The 27,822-nt window shown below is 43.1% G+C and overlaps 1 protein-coding gene across 7 annotated transcripts in view; it reads left to right on the top strand.

Moving 5' to 3' along the window:
- Positions 1 to 403: 403 nt before the first annotated feature.
- Positions 404 to 27,822, top strand: part of LOC106603692 (MAP/microtubule affinity-regulating kinase 4) — a 52,453-nt gene continuing 25,034 nt past the window's right edge. For 3 of the 7 annotated variants that reach the window (XM_014197677.3, XM_014197678.3, XM_014197676.3), the window contains exons 1-9: positions 404 to 1,333; positions 10,095 to 10,292; positions 11,227 to 11,280; positions 22,542 to 22,590; positions 23,641 to 23,706; positions 24,299 to 24,369; positions 24,578 to 24,634; positions 26,498 to 26,734; positions 27,162 to 27,281. In XM_014197677.3, coding sequence (XP_014053152.1) covers positions 1,283 to 1,333; positions 10,095 to 10,292; positions 11,227 to 11,280; positions 22,542 to 22,590; positions 23,641 to 23,706; positions 24,299 to 24,369; positions 24,578 to 24,634; positions 26,498 to 26,734; positions 27,162 to 27,281 — 903 coding nt within the window. In that variant the 5' untranslated portion in view covers positions 404 to 1,282. The remainder of the gene's footprint in view (positions 1,334 to 10,094; positions 10,293 to 11,226; positions 11,281 to 22,541; positions 22,591 to 23,640; positions 23,707 to 24,298; positions 24,370 to 24,577; positions 24,635 to 26,497; positions 26,735 to 27,161; positions 27,282 to 27,822) is intronic. The other 4 variants (XM_014197683.3, XM_014197679.3, XM_014197682.3 and 1 more) reach the window with 2 other exon arrangements.

Here is a 27,822-nt window from a genome sequence, read left to right as displayed (position 1 = left end):
CGACACATTGTTACATCGTCTACCCTCAGCTGTGCCTTGCATTTTATAACACATACAATTTTTGTTTTTATCTACGATTTAGATGTGCAAACATTTGACTTCCTTTACTTCTTATACACTTTAATATTAGGCTATACACTTTTGGCCTAGTCCTGATTTTATTTGCAACATAGTTGTAATTAGGCTAGTCCAAGTCTACAATACCAAAAGTGATGTCCAATTAACTCTACCCTTTGGAATAATTTATTCATATGAATCTTCATATCATAAAAAATGGCCAGGCTCCCGATTTGACTAGAGAAGGTATATTGGTCGATCTGTAGGCTAGCCTACAATAATCCCAATTTGTGCACCTGCTCTGGAGTGATGCCTGTGGTTGGGAGAATACCTTAAAAATGGATTGATGCATTGGAGAGCGTGGCGGGGTGTTTGTTTATCTAAATACTGGCTTAGGCTATAGCTAACCAATCGGGATAGCGCCGATCGTAATGTACTGTAACGGTTTGGATACAAATGCAAGAACAAACAATAGGCTACATAAATGATGCAGTAGACATAAGACATATTGAAGATGGGTCAGTGATTTAAACCCGCTCATTCCCTCTGCAGTTTTGGATAGGTTTATTTTACGCTCAAGTTTACGCTCATAAAATAGGCAGTGCGTTTTCGATCGGTGGATGTGTCAGTAAGCGTCTTTGACGGGAGAATTGGCGCATCCCACGGAGCAGCCACCAGGACAATCGGGTTATGAACGATTCGGCCTTTTCGTGCAAAATACCCTATGTTTTCCCGTGGAGTGATGCAATCACCGTCGGTTGCATGCAGGACAGCGATGGGGCATTGGTAGATCATACAGTTGTATTATTATAAACGGGGACGCTCCTCCCGAAGCCATATTTGTTTTGTATGCCAAACTGAGGCAGGGGGTGGAGAGGCGCTACAGAAACATTGGGCTTTGGCCAAACATCACCCTGTGTTAGTCCATAATTTACGTTTAGTCGTGGGTTTGCGTTCCTTTTCGTGCAAAATTACCGAATTGAGCGAATTTTGCCAGAGAAATGCAGCTTGCTTGAGGACACCCCCGATATCGGTTGGCTGCTGCAACCATGATTGGCAGAAGTCTCCTCTCGATCACGGCTTCGCGGGTTGGAGAAGAAGCAGATTGATTTGGACCTGGTCTCAGCTGCGGAACTGCCGATGTCGAATGTTATTATCAGTGGAGCCTGATCCTGTAAATATTAGAAGCGCAAACAAAGAGTAATTCTGGAAAAACTCAGGGAAAATGTCTTCTCGTTCTGCGTTACCGTCTGGGATCGACAGGGGCACGGACCATGTAAGTGGAATTATTAGGCTATCCCCATAATTTGTGTGCATGCAGAAATTCTGCATCCTATGTGGATTATTGTTTTATGTCTCATAATATGGTGCCTTACATTCACCATATTTATTTGTAGCGCTTATTATATGGTGTGCATTTTGGTTGTTTGAAAAGGGAACCTGTTTATGAGAGTGGATGGCTATTTAGCATAGCAGGTTCTCTCAAAATGGGCCGTATCCTTGAACGTCTTAACAGCGAAAGAGATGATGGCTATAGGCGAACAGACCGGGATGAGTCCATCCGCATACGATAACACTCAGTCAGTGGATATGCGCAGAAGCTTCATACTAACCGTCACCTATTTATAACGCTGTATAGATAGTGATGTCACGTACTGCCGGTGTATTCCAGCCGTTATGACTGGCATATTGTCGCACCCTATTAATAAAAACGAGAAAACTTCCCCAGTCCGATTGATTTTAAGATAACTCTTTCGGATCATTGCATACAATGTTGTGCAAATTAAATTGATTGCTGCGTATAGCGGACTATATACACAGCTATCGGGTTAAACAGCGCAGCGCCATCCGCTACAGCCTCTAGCCAGTAGCAGTCGGGCCCGCACAAGCAACAATAGAGATTAGTAATAAACATAATCTATCTATCTACAGCGCCTTCGGAAAGAATTCAGACCCTTGACTTTTTCCACATTTTGTTACATTGCAGCCTTATTCTAAAATGGATTAAATAAAAATAAAAAATCCGCAATCTACACACAATACCCTATAATGACAAAGCGAAAACAGGTTTTTAGACATTTTTGCAAATACTGAAATATGTAATTTACATAAGTATTCAGACCCTTTACTTAGTACTTTGTTGAAGCACCTTCTACAGCGATTACAGCCTTGAGTCTACTTGGTTCCTTGATAACCATGACACTACAAGCTTGGCACACCTATATTTGGGGAGTTTCTCCCATTCTTCCCTGCAGATCCTCTCAAGCTCTGTCAGATTGGATGGGGAGCATTGCTGCACAGCTATTTTCAGGTCTCACCAGAGATGTTTGATGGGTTCTAGTCCAGGCTCTGGCTAGGCCACTCAAGGACATTCAGAGAATTGTCCCGAAGCCACTCCTGCGTTGTCTTGGCTGTGTGCATAGGGTTGTTGTCCTGTTGGAAGGTGAACCTTCATCCCAGTCAGGTCCTGAGCGCTCTGGAGCAGGTTTTCATCAAGGATCTCTATGTACTTTTCTCCATTCATCTTTCCCTAGATCCTGACTAATCTCCCAGTCCCTGCTGCTGAAAAACATCCCCACAGTATGACGCTGCTGCCACCGTGCTTCACCGTAGGGATGGTGCTAGGTTTCCTCCAGACGTGACGCTTGGCATTCAGGCCATCTTAGTTTCATCAGACCAGAGAATCTTGTTTGTCATGGTTTGAGAGTCCTTTAGGTGCCTTTTGGCAAACTCCAAGTGGGCTGTCATGTGCCTTTTACTGAGGAGTGGCTTCCGTCTGGCCACTCTACTATAAAGGCCTGATTGGTGGAGTGCTCCAGAGATGGTTGTCCTTCTGGAAGGTTCTCCCATCTCCACAGAGGAACTCTGGAGCTCTGTCAGAGTGACCATCGGGTTCTTGCTCTAGGAAGAGTTCTGGTGGTTCTAAACTTCTTCCATTTAAGAATGATGGAGGCCACTGTGTTCTTGGGGACCATCAATGCTGCCGAAAGTTTGCGGTACCCTTCCCCGGATTTGTGCCTCGACACAATCCAGTCTAGGAGCTCTACGGACAATTCCTTCGACTTCATGGCTTGGTTTTTGCTCTGACATGTACAGTCAACTGTGGGACCTTATATAGACAGGTGTGTGCCTTTCCAAATCATGTCCAATCAATTTACCACAGGTGGACTCCAATCAAGTTGTAGAAACATCTCAAGGATGATCAATGGAAACATGTGCACCTGAGCTCAATTTCGAGTCTCATAGCAAAGGGTCTGAATAATTATGTAAATAAGGTATTTCTGTTTTAAATTTTTAATACATTTGCAGAAATGTCTAAACCTGTTTTTGATTTGTCATTACGGGGTATTGTGTGTAGATTGATGAGGAAAAGTTGTATTTAATCAATTTTAGAATAAGGCTGTAAGATAACAAAATGTGGAAAAGGGGAAGGGGCCTGAATTCTTTCCAAATGCACTGTAGGCATATCTAATTTGCTTAACGTACTATCCACTTGTGTATGGGGGTTCCTCTTTAGATGTGATTCCATAAATGGTCATTTCTCTGCTGAAATGTGTGTTTATCAAGGAACTGTTTGATGAAGCAATCTGTCATTATTACGAATCCCAAATATTTGTGTGGAGACTGGGTCTGAATCCCAAATGGCACCCTATTCCCTATAAAGTGCAGTACTTTTGACCAGAGCCCCAATGGGCCTCTTCCTTATTTAGTGGACATAAGTATTTCGCTACACTCGCAATAACATCTGCTAACCATGTGTATGTGACCAATAAAATTTGATTTGATTTGATACTTTTGACCAGATGGGCCCTATTCAAATGTAGTGCATTTTAAAGGGAATAGGTTGCCATTCAGGCAGAGAGCAGGAGGACATGCTGAGGGGATGGAAGTGTTAAGCCTCAGGCTCGAGACCGGCCAGGGACTACTGTGCCTGCATCTGCTCTCTCGCTCACTCTCTCTCTCTCTCTCTCTCTCTCTCTCTCTCTCTCTCTCTCTCTCTCGTGCTCTCTCTCGTGCTCTCTCTCTCTCTCTACCTCTCTCTCTCTTTGCAACTCTGCCTCTCTCTCTCTCTCTGCGCCGCTCTCTCTCTCCGCCTTTCTCTCTCGCCGCATCTCTCTCTCTCCGCCTCTCTCTCTCTGCGCTTCTCTCTCTCGCCGCATCTCTCTCTCGCTCTCTCTCTCTGTTTCTCTCTCTTTTCTCTCCCTCTCTTACTGGCATCTTATTCTCATGTTTTTTGGGCCCTGTTTCCTTTTGATCACATGACAAGGAGCTGTACATTTTATATTTTTTCCTGTAAAAAGTATATTGGTGTCTTTTTTCTTATGCTTTGCTGCCTGCCTGAATGACTGAAAATTAGCCATGACTCAAGCTTTGGATTGGATCTTCACGGCACCTATTACTAAACCTGTTGGGTTCTGGAATCGAGCACTTACTAGCATGTGATGCATACCAGACCTGGGTTCAAATTGTATTTGAAATCATTTCAAATACTTTAGCTGTGTTTGATTGAGCTTACCTCTTGCAATAGAGCTGATAGAAAACTCCCAAAATTGTAAATCCTGCACAAATGTCACTCCAGGCAGTCTAAAACAAACACTCAAAATATTTGAAAGATTTCAAATAGTATTTCAAACCAGGTTTGATGTACACGAGCTCAGTATTTGTAGTGCTAGAAGTAACATCAGTGATCTTGGCATCTTGGCCCCTGACTAAGTATTTAACACGGACATTATGTGACTGGTCACCAGTGGTGTAAATTACTTAAGTAAAAATACTTTAAAGTACTACTTAAGTCGTTTTTGGGGGTATCTGTACTTTACTATTTATATTTTTGACAACATTTCCTTTTACTCCACTACATTCCTAAAGAAAATATGTACTTTTACTCCATACATTTTCCCTGACACCCAAAAGTACTTGTTACATTTAGAATGCTCAGGCAGGGTAGCAATATGGTCTAATTCACTCACCTATCAATATAACGCGATGTCATACCTACTGCCTCTGATCTGGCGGACTCACTAAACACAAATACTGCGTTTGTAAATGATGTCTGAGTGTGCTTCTGTTTGTCCCTAAATAAAAAGAAAACATGAAAATGGTGCCATCTGGTTTGCTTAATATAGGAATTTTGATGTATTGCATTTACTTGTACTTTTTACTTTTACTCAAGTATGACAATTGAATACTTTTTCCACCACTGTACTAAAGTACATTTAGAACCGGATACGTTTAGACATTTACTCAAGTAGTATTTTGCTGGGTGATTTTCACTTAAGTCATTTTAAATTAAGGTACCTTTATTTTTTACTCAAGTAGAACAATTGGGTGCTTTTCCCACCACTGATAGTCACCTCACACAGTAGTACGTTTGTCCCAGGTATCAGACAGATCAGAAAGTCCAAAATTGGCACAAGCTGTTCTATGACAGTAGTATTTATAATTTAACATATTCATATGGTCAGCAACATCTGTTACCAAGAAGTGAATGATCTCACGTATTTCTATTCAAGCTGCACTAGGGCCACGTTCCATAGGTAAACCTTGAGCGTCGCAAATATAAATATGAATAGAACATGGTTCCTTAGTCTACATGTTTGTAGAGAGACATCTGTTCTACATGATATGTTTCTATCTAAACGTTCCTGTCACGCCCTGACCTTAGAGATCCTTGTTATTCTCTATGTTTGGTTAGATCAGGGTGTGACACGGGTGGGAAATTCTATGTTTTCTGTTTCTTTGTTTTTGGGAATCATACTTAGGCAGCCTGTTTTCAACCTGAGTTTGTGGGATCTTGTTTTCTGTTTAGTATCTGTGCCTGACAGAACTGTGCACTTTTGTTTTGTTACTTTGGTATTTTGTTGAAGTGTTTTTGTGAATAAAAGTATCATGAACACTTACCACGCTGCGCCTTGGTCCACTTCTACCACCAATGAGAGCCGTTACAGTTCCACAATATTGTGCCCTGTTGAACACAGCCCAGGCATGATGTTGTCCAAATCAAAGATAATATAACAACTTAGAATATAATTTCAGTGTAGAACTATGGCGTACCAGCAGTCCTGGGTGTTGCTTTCAGTCCATTAAACCTTCGCCTACAGTTGAAGTCAGAAGTTAACATACACTTAGGTTGGAGTCATTCAAAGTTGTTGTTCAACCACTCCACAAATTTCTTGTTAACTTCATCGGGGTAGGGGGCAGTATTTTGATGTCCGGATGAAAAGCATGCCCGTAGTAAACTGCCTGATACTCAGGCCCAGAAGGTAGGATATGCATATTATTAGTAGATTTGGATGGAAAACACTCTGAAGTTTATAAAACTGTTTGAATGATGTCTGTGAGTATAACAGAACTCATATGGCAGGCAAAAACCTGAGAAAAAATCCAACCAGGAAGTGTGGAAATCTGTGGTTTGTAGTTTTTCAAGTGATTGCCTATCTAATACACAGTGTCTGTGGGGTCATTTTGCACTTCCTAAGGCTTCCACTAGATGTCAACAGTCTTTAGAACATTGTTTCATGCTTATACTGTGAATAGGGAGAGAATAAGAGCCATTGGAGTCAGATGACTGAGAAAATGACATGAGCTCAATCGTGCACGCTCCCGTGCGAGTTAGGTGTGTTCCTTTTCATTTCTGAAGACAAAGGAATCGTCCGGTTGGAATATTATGGAAGATTTATGATAAAAACATCCTAAAGATTGATTCTATATATCGTTTGACATGTTTCTACGAACTGTAATATAACTTTTTTGACTTTTCGTCTGAAGTTACTGCGCGAGCACAGTGAATTTGGATTACTCGACTGAACGCGCAAACAAAATGGAGGTATTTGGACATAAAGATGAACTTTATCGAACAAAACTAACATTTATTATGGAACTGGGATTCCTGGGAGTGCTTTCCGATGAAGATCATCAAAGTTAAGTGAATATTTATAATGCTATTTGTGACTTCTGTTGACTCCAAAATGGCGGGTATCTGTGTGGCTTGTTTTGATGTCTGAGCGCTGTACTCAGATTATTGCAAAGTTTGCTTTGTTACATTTTTGAAATCGGACAGTGTGGTTGGATTAACCTGTTAGGGCTAGGGGGCAGTATTGACACGGCTGGATAAAAAACGTACCCGATTTAATCTGGTTACTACTCCTGCCCAGTAACTAGAATATGCATATACTTATTGGCTTTGGATAGAAAACACCCTAAAGTTTCTAAAACTGTTTGAATGGTGTCTGTGAGTATAACAGAACTCATATGGCAGGCCAAAACCTGAGAAGATTCCATGCAGGAAGTGGCCTGTCTGACAATTTCTTGCCCTTCTTGATTATCTCTATCCATTACAGAGGATCTCTGCTGTTACGTGACACTTCCTACGGCTCCCATGGGCTCTCAGAAGGCGTCAAAAAGCTGAATCGTGGCTTTGCAGGCTCTGGTTGAAAAAAAGTAGCGCGTTTGGGTAGTGGCTGGTTACAGTACTGTGAGACTCAGGCGCGTGCCCGCGTCGACCCCATGCTTTGTTTTCTTTTGTCTGTTTACCTAAACGCAGATTGCCGGTCGGAATATTATCGCTTTTTTACGAGAAAAATGGCATAAAAATGGATTTTAAACAGCGGTTGACATGCTTCGAAGTATGGTAATGGGATATTTAGAATTTTTTTGTCACGAATTGCGCCATGCTCGTGACCCTTATTTACACTTCGGATAGTGTCTTGAACGCACGAACAAAACGCCGCTATTTGGATATAACGATGGATTATTTTGGACCAAACCAACATTTGTTATTGAAGTAGCAGTCCTGGGAGTGCATTCTGACGAAGAAGATCAAAGGTAATCAAACTTTTGTAATAGTAAATCGGAGTTTGGTCAGGGCTAAACTTGGTGGGTGTCTAAATAGCTAGCCGTGATGGCTGGGCTATCTACTCAGAATATTGCAAAATGTGCTTTCACCGAAAAGCTATTTTAAAATCGGACACCTCGATTGCACAAAGGAGTTCTGTATCTATAATTCTTAAAATAATTGTTATATTTTTTGTGAACGTTTATCGTGAGTAATTTAGTAAATTCCTCCGGAGGTTTGCTAGTTCTGAACTTCACATGCTAATGTAAAAGCTGGTTTTTGATATAAATATGAACTTGATTGAACAAAACATGCATGTATTGTATAACATAATGTCCTAGGTGTGTCATCTGATGAAGATCATCAAAGGTTAGTGTTGCATTTAGCTGTCTTCTGGGTTTTTGTGACATTATATGCTAGCTTGAAAAATGGGTGTCTGATTATTTCTGGCTGGGTACTCTGCTGACATAATCTAATGTTTTGCTTTCGTTGTAAAGCCTTTTTGAAATCGGACAGTGTGGTTAGATTAACGAGAGTCTTGTCTTTAAAATGGTGTAAAATAGTCATATGTTTGAGAAATTGAAGTAATAGCATTTCTAAGGTATTTGAAAATCGTGCCACGGGATTACACTGGCTGTTGTGTAGGTGGGACGATTTCGTCCCGCCTAGCCCAGAGAGGTTAACGAGAAGTGTATCTTTAAAATGGGATATAATAGTTGTATGTTTGAGAAATTTGAATTATGAGATTTTTGTTGTTTTGAATTTGGCACCCTGCTATTTCACTGGCTTTTGATGAGTGTATCCCGCAGGTGGGACGCTCGCGTCCCACATACCCCAGAGAGGTTAACAAACTATAGTTTTGGCAAATCGGTTAGGACATCTACTTTGTGCATGACACAAGTAATTTTTCCAACATCTGTTTACAGACAAATTATTTCACTTATAATTTACTGTACCACAATTCCAGTGGGTCAGAAGTTTACATACACTAAGCTGACAGTGCCTTTAAACAGCTTGGAAAAGCTAGCCACCGAGGCTAGGGATCTCCGAGGTCAGGGCTAGATGCCAACCCGGACCCTCCCCTATAGAGTCAGGTTCTGCGGCCGGAGTCCGCAACTTTGGGGGGGTGGGGGGGGGGGGGGGGGGGGGTGGTACTGTCACGCCCTGACCTTAGAGATCCCTTTTATTCTCTATTTGGTTAGGTCAGGGTGTGACTAGGGTGGCAAATCTATGTTTCTATTTCTTTGTTGGCCTAGTATGGTTCCCAATCAGAGACAGCTGTTTGTCGTTGTCTCTGATTGGGGATCATACTTAGGCAGCCCTTTTTCCCACCTTAGATTGTGGGATCTTGTTTTTGGTACTGTGCTGTATGCCCTACTGAACGTTACGTTTTCGTTTTGTATTTATTTGGGTTTTGTTTCGGTGTTTATCTAATAAAGAAAGATGTACGCTTACCACGCTGCACCTTGGTCTAGTTCTTCCCTCAATGAACGTAACAGCTCTAATCTATGGATTTCGCAATACTGGGCAGGGGTGCAGCCACGGGTGGGCTGGGGGGGCATCATCCACTGGAGAGCTAGGCCCAGCCAATCAGAATGAGTTTGTGGAGGTCCTGGGCTGGCGTAGTTACACATGCTCTGGGGTTGTGAGGCTGTTTGGACGTACTGCCAAATTCTCTAAAACGGCGTTGGAGGCAGCTTACGGTAGAAAAATGTACATTCAATTCTCTGGCAACAGCTCTGGTGGACATTCCTGCAGTCAGCATGCCAATTGCACACTCTCTCAAAACTTGAGACATCTGTGGCATTGTGTTGTGTGGCAAAACTGCACATTTTACACACCTGTATAATGAACATGCTGTTTAATCAGCTTCTTGATATGCAACACCTGTCAGGTGGATGGATTATCTTGTCGAAGGATAAATGCTCACTAACAAGGATGTAGACACATTTGTTCACCAAATTTGAGAGAAATAAGATTTTGCGTGTATGTACTGTAGCATTTCTGGGAATTATTTGATCAGCTCATGAAACATGGGACCAACACTTTAAATGTTGCAATTTATATTTTTGTTCAGTGTATGTTTCGGGTCACCAGTATAGTGTGAAAAGAGTTTGAGTTCCCAGGCTTTGCATGGTCATTGTCATCGGGGTGCTGGTGGTGACCCCCCCCCCCCCTTTTCCCATATATTCTCTCCCCCCAGCATGTGTCCCTGGCTGCCAGCCGCTCAGACAAGGGAACCAGCCTGTCCAGCCGCTCGCTGGGTGCCCGCTGCAGGAACTCCATGGCCTCCTGCTCTGACGAGACTCCGCACATCGGCAACTACCGCCTGCTCAAGACCATCGGCAAGGGCAACTTTGCCAAGGTCAAGCTGGCGCGCCACATCCTGACGGGCAAGGAGGTGAGGCTGGGGGACGGGAAGGGTGGGGGGTTGTTGGGTAAGGTACATGATGCAAAGGAAGGGTGCTAGTCATAGAAAGCATAGAAATAGTGTATATTTCTATGGTAATGAGTTGGACGGATGCATGGGGCCCAATCCCAAATCGACCCCTAGACCCAGCATAGCCAGAAGCTTCACCCTAGTGTTTATACCAAGCAAATTATCTCAAATCTCTTCAGGTGCAAAGGATGTAAAGTCTAGGGCAGGGATCATCAACTAGATTCAGTCGCGGGCCGATTTGTTTTCTTGAGCGGCTGGTCGGGGGCCAGAACATAATTACAAATAATTTGTAGACTGCAAGAAGCCTAAACAGATATAATATTTGAATTAAACATAATCATTTCAAACCTTGCTTACATTTGTATAGGATCACGTCTCTCTATTATGCTTGGGAATACTTGGGAACAGATTTCCAAAATTAAAATCACTTGGAGCTGATTTCCTGGAGTTTTTACATTATTTTATGTCCATCAATTACAGAGAGTGGCACAGAGAGAGAGAAAGAGCGGCACAGAGAGAGAGGGAGAGAGCAGCGTGGAGAGAGGGAGAGAGAGGAGGAGGGAGAGAGAAAGCGAGAGAGATGGAGAGAGAGCAAGCGAGGCAAAGAGAGAGGGGGAGGTGGGGAAAAAAACCACCCATGGGTCGTCAGTTGGGGAACCCTGGTCTTGGGATTGGGTTGTTCTAGTGACTTGGTCATGGATAGGAGGGGTAGGAAGTGGATGGGAGGGGGATCTGTATCTGTGGTTGTTCTTTTATTTAGATGGATCCCCATTAGCTTTGGCCTTAGCGACCACTAGTTTTACTACTGCAATGTTTTTGTCTTCTTGTTGTGCTTTTTTGTAAAATGTCCTTCTTTGCTTTCTCTGACCCCAAGTCCTCCTCATGTCTCCTCCAGGTTGCAATAAAAATCATTGACAAAACTCAGTTGAATCCAACCAGCCTACAAAAGGTGAGTATTGGCCATTTGCGTTTTTAAATGATCAATCTGTTTTATCTCAGTCACAGTGGACATGACTTTAATAAACGCTTAATGAACAATTAATAAATGCTTAATAAACTCCCTCTTTTCCCATTGACATTACACTGAGTAAGAACACCATAAGTCTCACAATCAGGCAGGGGCATCTTTATTAAGTGAGTTTTATCAATGACTGAATTTCTAAAGTGAAGTACCTGGAAACCTGCAGCAGGATCAGTGTTTTTGTGGAGCGCGGCTACTCTGGTCTCCTGTTTAGTGAGAGAGCAAGAGAGAGAGAGGGACGTGATACTGTTTGGCAGGTGCTGTGAACTGGATGACTGGATAACTGACTGAAAGGAAGGATGTCTGGATGACTGGATAACTGACTGAAAGGCAGGATGTCTGGATGACTGGATGACTAGATGGAAGGACGACTGGATGACGAGTTGACTGCATAATTATATGACTGGGTGACTGGATTACTGGGTGACTGGATAACTGGATTACTAGATGGAAGGATGGCTGGCTGACTGGATAGAAGGATGACTGGATGACTGACTGGGTGACTGGGTGACTGGAAGATGGAACAGCTGTGGATTTGAAGGTGTATATATTGGTTGTTGCTGTGAAAGCAGCTATTTTGTTTTGCGGTTGGCATGAGTTGCAAGAGTGTCTTTGGGAATGCTGAGGTCTGTCACAGTGAGATGATTTGATGTTCATCAGCATGTTCAGGGTATATCCCGAATGATAGACAGTGGACACTTGGGTTTTACCAGAACCAGAATGGTGGACAAACAGGCTAGTTGTTCCTGTGCATAAATGGAAGACACACAATGGACGCTCAGGGTTTGCTGTGCATGAAGGGTATAAGTAACATGGCTGACAATTAGGGATCATTGACCGTTGGCTACGTTCCAATGTCCATACTAGCACATCGCTTTCAATGCATGCCCAATATATTGCCTAATTTGAAGTCGTATGCTTGTATATGGATATTGGAACAGAGCCTTCAGGATGACTCCAAGATTTTTCCTGGCTCAAAAAAGGGAGTAGGTGGTAACTCAGTGAGGCAGTAGTTACGGTCAGCCAACCTAAGAATTCACCATGCAGGGAAACTGTAAAGACATGAAGACACATATAGTACTTTAGTAGTGCACATGGTAACATTGACTCATAACCCCCCACATGCACATACAGTGAGGGGAAAAAGTATTTGATCCCCTGCTGATTTTGTACGTTTGCCCACAGACAAAGAAATGATCAGTCTATCATTTTAATGGCAGGTTTATTTGAACAGTGAGAGACAGAATAACAACAAGAAAATCCAGAAATGTCAAAAATGTTATAAATTGATTAGCATTTTATTGAGGGAAATAAATATTTGACCCCCTCTCAATCAGAAAGATTTCTGGCTCCCAGGTGTCTTTTATACAGGTAACGAGCTGAGATTAGGAGCACACTCTAAAAGGGAGTGCTCCTAATCTCAATTTGTGACCTGTATAAAAGACACCTGTCCACAGAAGCAATCAATCAATCAGATTCCAAACTCTCCACCATGGCCAAGACCAAAGAGCTCTCCAAGGATGTCAGGGACAAGATTGTAGACCTACACAAGGCTGGAATGGGCTGCAAGACCATCGCCAAGCAGCTTGGTGAGAAGGTGACAACAGTTGGTGTGATTATTCGCAAATGGAAGAAACACAAAAGAACTGTCAATCTCCCTCGGCCTGGGGCTCCATGCAAGATCTCACCTTGTGGAGTTGCAATGACCATGAGAACGGTGAGGAATCAGCACAGAACTACACGGGAGGATCTTGTCAAGGATCTCAAGGCAGCTGGGACCATAGTCACCAAGAAAACTATTGGTAACACACTACGCCGTGAAGGACTGAAATCCTGCAGCGTCCGCAAGGTCCCCCTGCTCAAGAAAACACATATACATGCCCGTCTGAAGTTTGCCAATGAACATCTGAATGATTCAGAGGACAACTGGGTGAAAGTGTTGTGGTCAGATGAGACCAAAATGGAGCTCTTTGGCATCAACTCAACTCGCCGTGTTTGGAGGAGGAGGAATGCTGCCTATGACCCCAAGAAAACCATCCCCACCGTCAAACATGGAGGTGGAAACATTATGCTTTGGGGGTGTTTTTCTGCTAAGGTGACAGGACAACTTCACCGCATCAAAGGGACGATGGACGGGGCCATGTACCGTCAAATCTTGGGTGAGAACCTCCTTCCCTCAGCCAGGGCATTGAAAATGGGTCATGGATAGGTATTCCAGCATGACAATGACCCAAAACACATGACCAAGGCAACAAAGGAGTGGCTCAAGAAGAAGAACATTAAGGTCCTGGAGTGGCCTAGCCAGTCTCCAGACCTTAATCCCATAGAAAATCTGTGGAGGGAGCTGAAGGTTCGAGTTGCCATACGTCAGTCTCGAAACCTTAATGACTTGGAGAAGATCTGCAAAGCGGAGTGGGACAAAATCCCTCCTGAGATGTGTGCAAACCTAGTGGCCAACTACAAGAAACGTCTGACCTCTGTGATTCCCAACAAGGGTTTTGCCACCAAGTACTAAGTCATGTTTTGCAGAGGGGTGAAATATTTATTTCCCTCATTAAAATGCAAATAATTTTATAACATTTTTGACATGTGTTTTTCTGGATTTTTTTGTTTGTTATTCTGTCTCTCACTGTTCAAATAAACCTACCATTAAAATTATAGACTGATCATTTCTTTGTCAGTGGGCAAATGTACAAAATCAGATCAAATTTTCCCTCACTGTACATGTTTGTTTCACGTTTGTTTTATTATACTTGTTGGGTCCAAACAATTGATTCCCATTCAAAATCCTGTTTCCCTTACCCCTAACTTAACCCTAAGATTTTGATGGCGCTGACGGAGATGGCTGCATCGTGACCAGCTCTTAAGCAACTCTGCAGTATTTTGTTGTTTATGTAGTATTTCTTCCATCATTAGCTCAGAAATTGTTTTGTGTCATTACATACAGCCGGGAAGAACTATTGGATATTAGAGCGGCGGTAACTCACCAGAACTTCCAGCATTACGACCAGGATTACAATTTCCCTGAAGAGGATCCTTTGTTTGCTCTCCCCAGAGCAATTGAACTCATTCCAGTGGCTGACCCAAAACAACGCTGGCGAAGGAGAGGTACTCGAGGCGGTCTTCTGGTCCGACTTAGGAAGCGTGCACAACACCCACCGCTCCCGAGTGTTTTACTTGCTAATGTCCAACCTCTGGATAATACAATTGATGAGCTCAAGGTGAGAGTTGCTTTTCAGAGAGACACCAGGGATTGTAACATACTCTGCTTCACGGAAACATGGCTCTCGCGATATACAGTCTGACTCTGTAAAACCAGTTGGGTTCTCAGTACATCGCGCCGACAGGAACAAACATCTCTCCGGGAAACAGAAGGGTGGAGGTATATGTTTTATGTTTAACGACTTATAGTGTAACTGTCATAACATACAGGAAATCAAGTCCTTCTGTTCACCCGACCTAGAATATCTCACAATCAAATGCCGACCGTACTATCTCCCGAGAGAATTTTCGTCAATAATAGCCACAGCGGTCTATATCCCCCCAAGCGGATACCACGATGGCCCTCAAAGAACTTCACTGGACTTTATGCAAACTGAAAACCACATATCCTGAAGCTGCATTTATTGTAGCTGGGGATTTTATCAAAGCCAATTTGAGGAAAAGGCTCCCGAAATTCTATCAACATATTGATTGTTGTACTTGCGCTGCTAAAACGCTCGACCATTGCTATACTACCTTCCAGAATGCATATAAGGCCCTCCCCCGCCCTCCATTCGGCAAATCGGACCACGATACCGTCTTGCTCCTCCCATCCTATAGGCAGAAACTCAAACAGGAAGCACCCGTGGTAAGGACTATTCAACGCTTGTCTGACCAATCGGAATCCACGCTTCAATGTTTTGATCACGCGGACTGGGATATGTTCAGAATAGCTTCAGAAAATATTATCGACACATATACCGATACGGTGAATGAGTTTATCAGGATGTGCATAGGAGATTGTTGCATAGGAGATTGAGTCAGTTGTACCCACTGTGACTATTAAAACCTACCCCAACCAGAAACCGTGGCTAGATGGGAGCATTCACACAAAAAACTGAAAGCGCGAACCATCGCATTTAACCAGGGCAAGAAGACTGGGAATATGGAAGAATACAAGCAGTGTACTTATTCCCTCTGCAAAGCAATCAAGCAGGCTCAACATCGGTATAGGGACAAAGTTGAGTCCCAGTTCAAAGCTTAGTCACTTTAATTAATTGTGTGTAAATATTGCATCACCCATCTCATATATATACTGTACTCTCTACTATGCCATTGTATCTTATCCAATGCCTCTCTGACATATATGGATTTATATTCTTAATCCATTCCTTACTTAGATTTACACGTATTTTGGGCATATGTTGTGAAACTGTTAGATATTACTGCACTGTCGGAGCTAGCATTTTGCTACACCCGCAATAACATCTGCTAAACACGTGTATGTGACCAATAAAATTTGATTTGATTTGATAACCTCAAACCCCTAACCCTGACATCTAACCCCTAACCCCTTCTGGTCCCCACAAGGATAGTAAAACCAAACACACACACACACTATGTCGACTCAGTGCTGAGATGTGTCTCCCTCGTTGTGCTAGTCAGAGGTCCGTCTCTCTCTCTTTCTCTCTCTCCTCTTTCTCTTTTTCTCTCTCTCTCTCTCTCTCTCCTCTTTCTCCTCTTCTCTCTCTCTCTCTTTCTCCTCCTCTCTCTCTCTTTCTTTCTCTTTGTCCTCCCCCCCCTCTCTCTCTCTCTCTCTCTCTCTCTCTCTCTCTCTCTCTCTCTCTCTCTCTCTCTCTCTCTCTCTCTCTCTCTCTCTCTCTCTCTCTCTCTCTCTCTCTACCCCCTTAGCTCTGTGGCGGCACACATGAACTCTGCCTCCGGGGGGCACGAATTGAACAGACCGGAAGGAGCCAATCAAGGATGAATTAATTGTTCATAATTGCGCTGTGTGTGTGTGTGCGTGCGTGTGTGTGTGTGTGTGTGTGTGTGTGTGTGTGGGGGGGGGGGGGAGATAGTGTTGGATTGGGAGAATGTCTGTAGTGTTCAGCACATCATGGTTTTGTTGGACTGTAGGACCATCTCATATGTGGGTTAATGAAATAGACATGAGGTACAGGATCTGCGTTTCTATGAGCTCCTAGTGTCATCATTGTGGGTTCGATTCCTGCTGAGGCCACCCATACGGAGATGTATGCACGAATGACTGTAAGTCACTTTGGATAAAAAGTTTTTTCTAAATGGTGTACAGTCCTCATCATATGTATTTGTGTAACCGATGTAAAATGGCTAGTTAGTTAGCGGTGGTGCACGCTAACAGCGTTTCAATCAGTGACGTCACTCGCTCTGAGACCTGAAGTGGTTGTTCCCCTTGCTCGGCAAGGGCCGCGGCTTTTGTGGCGCGATGGGTAACGATGCTTCGTGGGGTGTCAGTTGTTGATGTGTGCAAGGGTCCCTGGTTCGAGCCCAGGTTGGGGCGAAGAGAGGGACGGAACCTACACTGTTACATTTGGAAAGTGAAGCTAACAGTACAATTTTGTCTCTATACTCCAACATTTTCGATTTGAGATCAAATGTCTACATAAATGGCCAATACTCACATAAATATGTATTACTATTTAGAAATGAATGCACTTGTCATGTCCAATAGTAACTAAATGATGGATGATACCTGAAGTAATTTTCTTTCTAAGTGTGGAGATAAGAAGTTTGTGAATACTTCTCAATTGATCCTGATAATACCATGATAAAGAAAAAACATGAATGGATCATGAATAATGATGCACAAAAACATGCTAGTCACTCACCATTAGGAATAAAAGGGGCGGTTAGCATTTTTTTGGGGGGTGTGGACTTTGTGCCTCTGTGCCTTTTTTGTGTTTAGGAACCTGTTCTATTCTCACTTACAAAAAAGTGACTCCAAAATGACAGAAGACATTATTCAATATTCAGTTACTATTGGACAAGACATTACCCAAAACACAGCCAAAGCAAACTGTAAATTAATCTAACACGATGCTGATGATGAAGCATGATGATGCAGTTATTGTGTGCAAGGGATATGAGACAAAATACTTAACTTTTGACTACTTTAAAACAATATAAGTGAATCTGTCCAAATACTTATGGCTTCTTATTTATGGCACTAGATACATAAAGTGCTTTTTATGGCTTAATGGTAAAACTGATATATATAGATATATATAAATCAATCACTCAATCAAATATATTTATAAAGCCCTTTTTACATCAGCAGATGTCACAAACTGCTCATACAGAAATCCAGCCTAAAACCCCAAACAGCAAGCGGTGCAAATCAAATTTTACTTGTCACATACACGTGTTTAGCAGATGTTATTGCGGGTGAAACGAAATGCTTGTGTTTCTAGCTTCAACAGCGCAGTAATATCTAACAAGTAATATCTAACAATGTCACGACAATACACACAATGCACACAAATCTAAAGTAAAGGAATGGAATTAAGAATATATAGATATTTGGGCGAGATATGTCAGAGCGGCATAGACTAAGATACAGTAGAATAGTATAGAATACAGAATATACATACGAGATGAGTTATATAAAATATGTAAACATTATTAAAGTGACTAGTGTTCGATTATTAAAGTGGCCAGTGATTTCAAGTCTATGTATATAGGGCAGCAGCCTATAATGTGCTAGTGATGGCTATTTAACAGTCTGATGGCCTTGAGATAGAAGCTGTTTTTCAGTCTCTTGGTCCCAGCTTTTATGCACCTGTACTGACGTTGCCTTCTGGATGATAGCGGGGTGAACAGGCAGTGGCTCGGGTGGTTGTTGTCCTTGATTAACTTTTTGGTCTTCCTGTGACATCGGGTGCTGTAGATGTCCTGGAGGGCAGGTAGTTTGCCCCCGGTGATGCGTTGGGCAGACCGCACCACCCTCTGGAGAGTCTTGCAGTTGTGAGCGGTGCAGTGATGTGTACGCCGAGGAACTTGAAGCTTTCCACCTTCTCGTTTGTGGCCACGCAGTCATGGGTGAACAGGGAGTACAAGAGGGGGCTGAGTACGCATCCTTGTGGGGCCCCAGTGTTGAGGATCAGCGAAGTGGAGGTGTTCTTTCCTTCCTTCACCACCTGGGGGCAGCCCGTCAGGAAGTCCAGGACCAAATTGCACAGGGCGTGGTTCAGACCCAGGGCCTCAAGCTTAATGATGAGCTTGGAGGGTACTATGGTGTTGAATGCTGAGCTATAGTCAATGAACAGCATTCCTACATAGGTATTACTCTTGTCCAGATGGGATAGGGCAGTGTGCAGTGCGATGGAGATTGCATCGTCTGTGGATCTATTGGGGCGGTAAGCATATAGAAGTGGGTCGAGGGTGTCAGAAAAGGTAGAGGTGATGTAATCCTTAACTAGCCTCTCAAAGTACTTCATGATGATGGGGCGATAGTCATTTATTTCAGTTACCTTTGCTTTCTTGGGTACAGGAATAATGGTGGACATCTTGAAGCATGTGGGGACAGCAGACTGGGATAGGGAGAGATTGAATATGTCCGTAAACACTCCAGCCAGCTGGTCTGCGCATGCTCTGAGGACGTGGCTAGGGATGCCGTCTGGGCCAACAGCCTTGCGAGAGTTAACTCACTTAAATGTCTTACTCACGTCGACCAAGGCGAAGGAGAGCCCACATTCCTTGGTAGCGGGCCGTGTCGGTGGCACTGTGTTATCTTCAAAGCGGGCGAAGAAGGTGTTTAGCTTGTCCGGATGCAAGACGTGACTGGTTTTCCCTTTGTAATCCGTGATTGTTTGTAGACCCTGCCACATACATCTTGTGTCTGAGCCGTTGAATTGTGACTCCACTTTGTCTCTATACTGACGTTATACCTGTTTGATTGCCTTACGGAGGGAATAACTCCACTGTTTGTATTCGGCCATATTCCCAGTCACCTTGCCATGGTTAAATACGAATGCTGCCATCTATCCACAGTTTCTGGTTAGGGTAGGTTTTAATAGTCACAGTTGATACAACATCTCCTATACACTTCCTGATAAACTCAGTCACCGTATCAGTGTATTCGTTGATGTTATTCTCAGAGGCTACCCGGAACATATCTCAGTCCGCGTGATCAAAACAAACTTGAAGTGTGGATTCCGATTGCTCAGACCAGCATTGAATAGTTCTTAGCACGGGTACTTCCTGTTTGAGTTTATGCCTATAGGAAGGGAGGAGCAAAATGGAGTTGTGATCAGATTTGCCGAAGGGAGGGCGGGGGAGGGCCTTGTAAGCATCTCACAAGTTGGAGTAGTAGTGGTTGAGTGTTTTAGCAACGCGAGAACTACAGTCAATGTGTTGATGGAACTTCGGTAGCATTTTTCTCAAATTTACTTTGCTTAAATCCCTAGCTACAATAAATGCTAAGCAGAGAGCGCACTGAACAGAGAGCGCAGATGCACTTGGCCAAATCAATTCCAGTAATTAATTAAATAATTATACATTTACTCTGACACATCGTGACCCACCATTAACAGGTCCGTGACCCACCCATACTTTAACAAAGGCTGCTGTATGTTATCACAATCACACCATGAGTAGTTAATCATGAAACATACACCCCTGCCCTTCTTCTTCCCAGAGAGATATTTATTCCTGTCTGCGCAATGAACTGAGAACCTAACTGGCTGTACGGACTCAACTTTAGCGAGTAATATACTCGGAAGCGATGGGTGGTGTGCGCGCCTCCTGTGTCGGACTAGAAGTCCACTCCGAGTACCTCTCCTCCGCCGGCAGTGTTTTGGATCAGCCTCTGGAATCAGTTCAATTGCCCTGTGGGGTACAAACAAAGGATCTGATTCTGGAAAGTCGTATTCCTGGTCGTAATGTTGGCAATGCTGGTTACCACCAGTCAATATATCCAAAAGTTCTTCCCGGATGTAATAATGTAAGAAATAACACATAAAAAAACACTGCAAAGTTTCCTGAGAGCTAGAAGCACAGCAACCCTATCTGTCGGCGCAATTTTAACAGAATGTAGAAGCATGGTGGCTAGGAAAAACTCCCTAGAAGGCAGGAACCTAGGAAGAAACCTAGAGAAGAACCACTCTCTGAGGGGTGGCCTTGTTCCCGGTGGATATTATGAGAGTACATGGCCATTAAGGCCAGATCATTCTTCAAGATGTTCAAACGTTCATAGATGACGAGCGGGGTCAAAAAATAATCACAGTGGTTGTAGAGGGTGCAACAGGTCAGCACCTCAGGAGGAAATGTCAGTTGGCTTTTCATAGCCGAGCATTCAGAGGTCGAGACAGCTGGTGCGGTAGAGAACGAGAGAGAGAGGGAGGGAGATACAGAAAAATACCCTCAAATAAAAAGTGACATTCTGTACTGTCTCCTCTAAATTTGATTTCAAATCCAAAATGCTAGAGTATAAAGCCCAAATTCTAATTCTATCTTCACTGTCCATAGATGAGAACTGTATTATGTTATGTATGTAATTTACATTTATTTTTGATCTATTGTACCTGGTATTTATTTGAAGATATATAGGATGATTCAAATTCATCATCTTTCTGATGGCCACTGTGTTGGTTCTAATGCATGGCTACTTTGTCTTTCCCTTGAGATAGCACTGTTCTTGCCTGGATGACATGTCTTACCAAGATCTGTGATCTTATGCCTATGCCCTTCCTTGATAGGTCCACCTAAATTCTCTCGCTTATCTTCTATTGGGCAGCGGTGCAAGAGAGGAGTCTGATTGGATGGCTGCTTGAGACCAAACATTGCGATTGGGCCATTGTCAGAGACAACACCAACTATCTATCAGATTTGGCCTAGATTGATGAGAGTGGTCCGGGATTGGCTAGCAACGAGAGAACGCTCTACAATTGGCGTTGATAACATGCTGCTTTACATACCCGTGGCTAGAGAAAATCCTCAATACAGAAGACATGAAAGAGCCCATATTAGCATAATCTGGTCTGTTATGCATAAAGAAGGAAGGGGTAGAGGGAAAGAGAGAGTTGGGGGAGGTAAAGAGACAGAGGAGAGAGTTTGGTGAGAGAGTGAGGCGTTGGGTAGTGTTAATGCAATCTAGAGGTGGTCAGAACTGTGTCAATTTTAAGTACTTGCACTAATAAGCCTCACAATTATACAACTGACAATCAAATGCATCTGTACTCTATATACTGTATTAATGGTATATCAGTGACAGTAGGTCAGATAGGCGTTTGTGATAGCGAATGTGCTGGGGCATGTTTGGTCTGTGGAATTATGGGATTTCTGGACGACGACGGCAAGACATCGGGGGGCGGCATCATCGTATCCCATAATTCCCTCTGGCACAGCTGGAGAAGCGAGGAAGGGCCTAGTCTTAATACCCGGGTCGCTATGGCAACAGTGACGTTGGGCAGTGCCGGAGTCTTTAGACTGAGAAAATAAGGGATTGAATGAAGGAGGAAACGGCGGGAGAGAGAGACATATAGAAAGAGGGGGAGGAATGAAGAAAGAGGATATAAAAGCTTATCATACTATCTTTTTTCTGAGTCTGACTTGAACCCCACCATATTCCTGCAAAATTATACACGTGGCTGACGTTAGACCACGCACTTCATGCGAGACTTCCTACCACAATCTACCACTGTTAAGACAGCAGGAATATGGTGCGGTTTGGACAAAAGTTGGATTAAAATGTTTATTTTGATATCAAGGGACACATTTCACTTAACGTAGAGTTGCTACAGATTATACATATGCTTTTGTTGACAGGAAACGTTGAAACTTTTTTGGTGAAGCCGGCTATATTGTGGTATGGTTATTTTCCGTCGCCAACCACCAGAACGATGCACAACTCAGGGAGTCCAACCAATACACAGACTCCCGATGCTGTGTCCCAAAGCTAGGAGCTTATATATATTGTGAACCAGATGAGCCAGATAGATGGTTCAAATTAAATATCCTTCTTTATGACAATGCATTTGAACTGATTTCCTCCAATACTGTAAGTGTAAGCCTTACAGCAGTTTGAATTGAAAATGCATAACATTTTGAAAAAACACATGGTACACATTGCTGTAACATTTACTCTCAGTTGAAGACCCCATATGAATATGTTCTATATATATTATTTGTATTCTATTCACTTCTAACAAAAATCCTTCTGCCTTTCGCAGCTTTTTCGAGAGGTTCGGATAATGAAAGGTTTAAATCACCCAAACATAGGTAAGGGCCTGCATTAAGTGTGTGCGTGTGTGTGTGTGTGTGTGTGTGTGTGTGTGTGTGTGTGTGTGTGTGTGTGTGTGTGTGTGTGTGTGTGTGTGTGTGTGTGTGTGTGTGTGTGTGTGTGTGTGTGTGTGTGTGTGGTGGTGGTTGTTTATGTTGATACATGCTGTGTTGTATCTATTCTATATTTCTATCAAGCTTTTGTGCTAGTATGTACTGAACTGTAACACCATCCTATGCATTTGTGCTGGTGTTTATGCTGTGTGTCTGTCTTTCACATGATCACACTATGTCTATATGTAGGCAACTACAGTGCTGTATACTTATATTGTGGCCATGGCTTAAATGTACTTTTAGTCCGCAGTCAATGTACTAGTCCATGTTGTTTGTGTATAGTTAGTATAGCATAGCATAGCTTAGTATAGCATAAGATAGCATAGCATAGCTTGGTATAGCGTAAGATAGCATAGCATAGCTTAGTATAGCATAAGATAGCATAGCTTAGTATAGCATAAGATAGCATAGCATAGTTTAGTATAGCGTAAGATAGCATAGCATAGCTTAGTATAGCATAAGATAGCATAGCATAGCTTAGTATAGCGTAAGATAGCATAGCTTAGTATAGCATAAGATAGCATAGCATAGTTTAGTATAGCATAAGATAGCATAGCATAGCTTAGTATAGCGTAAGATAGCATAGCATAGTGATAGTATTGTGTGTAGTCTAAATGGTTGGTCCACTCCTGTCTCATCCACCCAGACAGCAGGCCTCTCACTGTATGTGTTGAATAGACTACACTACTAGCACATACAGTTGCTAGCTAGACGCGGGGAAGGAGGGCCCAGAGTTGGGTTGGCGAGGGGAACAGGATTTTCTAAAGCTGAAATGTGATAAAAAATAAAAAAACACATGGCATTAGACTAGACCGTTTTCATGCCCCGCTGGATTTATCAGACAGAGATTTGTGTTTAAAAAAATAAAAAATAATAATGAATGGGGATTTTTTATTTTATTTTATTTTTTTATCTGATTTTGTTTGTGCATTACAGTGCAGCTGTTCGAGGTGATTGAGACTGATAAGACCCTTTACCTAATCATGGAGTATGCCAGTGGAGGTGGGTGCATCTGCCTTCCTGTCTGTTTCAATAGACCTAGCTACTGTGTCTCCGTAATGGTGGATTAGCTTGTGTTTGATTGACAGGGGAGAAAAGTATAAATAAACCAATGGAGATGACTCAAAACCATAACCGAACACAACGGTTGTACAGTTCGTACTACTGTATGTGTAAGTAAACATAACCTAATGTTGCGTATTTTACGTTTGGTGTTCTACGAAATGATATTGTAAATGTAGGGGGGGATTTCGGTAATAGGCTTATAGCTAATGACAGGGTTTAGTGGCCAGGGAGAATATTTCTACCAGCTGAAATGTCATTAGGATAAAATCTGGGAGGAAGCAGGCCACAGCCCCACAGTCTCTGTCACTATAACATTAGTGTTAGGCCTTTGATATTAGCTACTGGAAAGATATTAGTTTAACTGTTAATGATGGTTGAAAATACTGCAGATTCTACAAGCACAATATGAGTACATTATGGAACCAGGAAAGGGTTTAAGGAAGATTGAGTGTACAGTATGATGCATTGAAACATATTTTGACACATACAGTATTTCCCTCATCATGTTGACCACTCTCTTTGTTTTAAGGTGAAGTGTTTGACTACCTCGTATCTCATGGTAGAATGAAGGAGATTGAAGCCAGAGCCAAATTTCGACAGGTATGACGACCACAGTGCCTCACACACTTGTCTGTCTGTCTGTTTCTCTGGCTGTCTAGCTGTCTTTTTAGTCTGTTTGTCTGGCTTGCTGGCTGGCTTGCTGCTTGCTAAAGCTGCCTGTCTGTGTGTCTGTCAATCTGCCTGTCTGTATGTATGTTTGTGTGTCTGTTTGTCTGTCTGTCTGATTACCTGTCTCTCTGCCCTCTAGATTGTGTCTGCTGTCCACTACTGCCACATGAAGAACATTGTCCACCGAGACCTGAAGGTGAGAATGCTGATTAAATATACACTTAGCAAAAATATAAACGCAACATGCAACTATTTCAGATTTTACAAAGTTACAGTTCATATAAGGAAATCAGTCAATTTAAATAAATTCATTAGGCCCTCATCTATGGATTTCACATGACTGGGAATACAGATATGCATCTGTTGGAAACAGATACTTAAAAAAAACAGGAGGGGCGTGAATCAGAAAACCAGTCACTATCTGGTGTGAACACCATTTGCCTCATACAGCACATAGTGTTGATCAGGCTGTTGATTGTGGCCTGTGGAATCGTGTCCCACTCCTCTTCAATGGCTGTGCGAATTTGCTGGATACTGGTGGGAACTGGAACATGCTGTTGTAAACGTCGATCCAGAGCATCCCAAACATGCTCAATGGGTGACATATCTGGTGAGTATGCAGGCCATGGAATAACTGGGACATTTTCAGCTTCCAGGAATTGTGTTCAAATCCTTGCGTCATGGGGCCTTGCATTATCATGCTGAAACATGAGGTGATGGCGGCGGATGAATGGCACGACAATGGGCCTCATGATTTCGTCACGGTATCTCTGTGCATTCAAATTGACATTGAGAAAATGCAATTGTCTTGTCCGTAGCTTATGCCTGCCCATACCATAAACCCACCGCCACCATGGGGCACTCGGTTCACAACGTTGACATCAGCAAACCGCTCGCCCACACGACGTCTGCCATCTGCCCTGTACAGTTGAAACCGGAATTCATCACTGAAGAGCACACTTCTCCAGCGTGCCACTGGCCATGGAAGGTGAGCATTTGCCCACTGAAGTTGGTTACAACGCTGACCTACAGTCAGTTCAAGACCCTGGTGAGGACGACGTGCACACAGATTAGCTTTCCTGATACGGTTTCTGACAGTTTGTTCAGAGATTCTTCAGTTGTGCAAACTCACAGTTTCATCAGCTGTCCGGGTGGCTGGTCTCAGAAGTCCTGGGCTGGCGTGGTTACACACACAATTGGACGTACTGCCAAATTCTTTAAAACAACTTTTATGGTAGAGAAATGAACATGAATTATCTGGCAACAGCTCTGGTGGACATTCCTGCAGTCAGCATGCCAATTTCACATTCCCTCAAAACCTGAGACATCTGTGGCATTGTGTTGTGTGACAAAACTGCACATTTTAGAGTGGCCTTTTATTCTCCCCAGCACAAGGTGCACTTGTGTAATGATCATGCTGTTTAATAAGCTTTTTTATATGCCAGACCTGTCAGGTGGATGGATTATCTTGGCAAATAAGTAATGCTCACTAAAAGGGATGTAAACAAATTTGTGCACAAAATTTGAGAGAAATAAGCTTTTCGTGTGTATGGAAACTTTCTGGGATCTTTTATTTCAGTTCATGAAACATGGGACCAACACTTTACATATTGCGTTCATATTTTTGTCCTGTGTAAATTATCTGTGATTGTAATTGTTATTATAATCCTAAACATAAAAGTTGTGACCTTGCAGTCAGTCATCCTCCTATTTTATAGATGTGAATGTTTATGGATGTACAGTACATGTATTTATAGATGTGGAATGGGTAGAGGAAATAGATACGTCTTCTGATTGTTATTGGATATTATGTCCCTGAACATAAGCACAGACAGACGCAGTGTGAGTCACTTCTTCTCCCAGTCTTTCCGGACTACTCTATCTATATAAATCCTGGATGACTGCTCTCCTTCTCCATCACCCCACCTCCATCCCTCCATCCCTCCCCCTCTGTCCCTCCGACCATCTGCTCCATGCATCCCTCTACCCCTCCATCCTCCTCCATCCTTCTTTCCCTCTACTCTCTCTCCTCCCTCTCTTCCCTCCATCCCTTCTCCAGGCCGAGAACCTCCTGCTGGATTCTAACGCCAACATCAAGATCGCCGACTTCGGCTTCAGTAATGAGTTCACGCTGGGCAACAAGCTGGACACGTTCTGTGGCTCCCCGCCCTACGCTGCCCCGGAACTGTTCCAGGGGAAGAAGTACGACGGGCCTGAGGTGGACGTCTGGAGCCTGGGAGTCATACTGTACACGCTGGTGTCAGGGTCGCTGCCCTTCGATGGGCAGAACCTCAAGGTGTGTGTGTGGGGGGAGGTGAGGTGTTGGGGGGGGGGTTAGAGATGGATGTCTGTAGTCTGGGAATCAAACTGTACACTCTGGTCAGCAGCTCGCTGCCCTTCGACGTGTGTGGCTGTGTGGCTGCTAATCCGAACGCTTCATAGGATATAGTGTTGTAGTGAGTGCAGAGTGCATTGAGTGTACAATGGGTGTCTTATTTGTACTGTACTGTATGTCTGTGTTGGTGTGTGTCGGGGTTGGCCGGTTGTTTGATGTGTGTTTGACTATTTCTGTTTTCTTGTGTATTTGGTGTGCTTGACAACAAGTTTGGTGTGTGCTTGACAATGTGTTTTTGGTCTGTGGTTGACAATCCGCGTTTGGTGTGTGTGTTCGGTGTGTGCTTAAAAACTTCTGTGTATGTGTGTGTGTTTGTCACTGCCCACAGGAGCTGCGTGAGCGCGTCCTGAGAGGGAAGTATCGTGTGCCCTTCTACATGTCCACCGACTGCGAGGGGATCCTACGCCGGTTCCTGGTGCTCAATCCCACCAAGCGCTGCACCTTAGATGTGAGGAGAAACAACCACACATGCCTGATTCACACTATAGGACCAACCCAAACTGTATTGTGCTGGCTTGGATATTGTCTTTTCACATTGTCCTTTCTTGCATAGTTTCAGCAATTATAGTGGATGTGTAACTATTCCAGCCCAGTACAGCTTGGCTTGGTTTGGTTTGGCTCAGTAGTGTAAAAAGGGTATAACAGCAGTGCACCTGTCACACACTAATACCCCAACATGTAATAAAGCCCCAAACCACTAGGGCCAGGACCATACCAGTATCGCAATATTTTTTCCATGGCAACATTTTTTACACAAAGCAGACCAAACTCTTTGGTCCTTTAAAAACCTCCTGTATGTTAAATATTGCGTGCTATAGCTTGGAAAATAAATACATGTGTCTCTGGATGACAACATAATGTTTTTTCCAACATTAGGGTGGTTTTCCTTAAGAATTTAAATCCACTTCGTGTTTTGTTTCCTTGCCACAATACTAACGAGTATTGCGGTACTGGTATCGCCACCAGCCTTACAAACCACCATAACATGA

The sequence above is a fragment of the Salmo salar genome, chromosome 04, assembly GCF_965601325.2.
Source record: "Salmo salar chromosome 04, fSalSal1, whole genome shotgun sequence".
Taxonomy (NCBI): domain Eukaryota; kingdom Metazoa; phylum Chordata; class Actinopteri; order Salmoniformes; family Salmonidae; genus Salmo; species Salmo salar.
The sequence above is the reverse complement of the archived record's forward strand: the minus strand, read 5'-3'. Positions and strand labels throughout refer to the sequence as shown.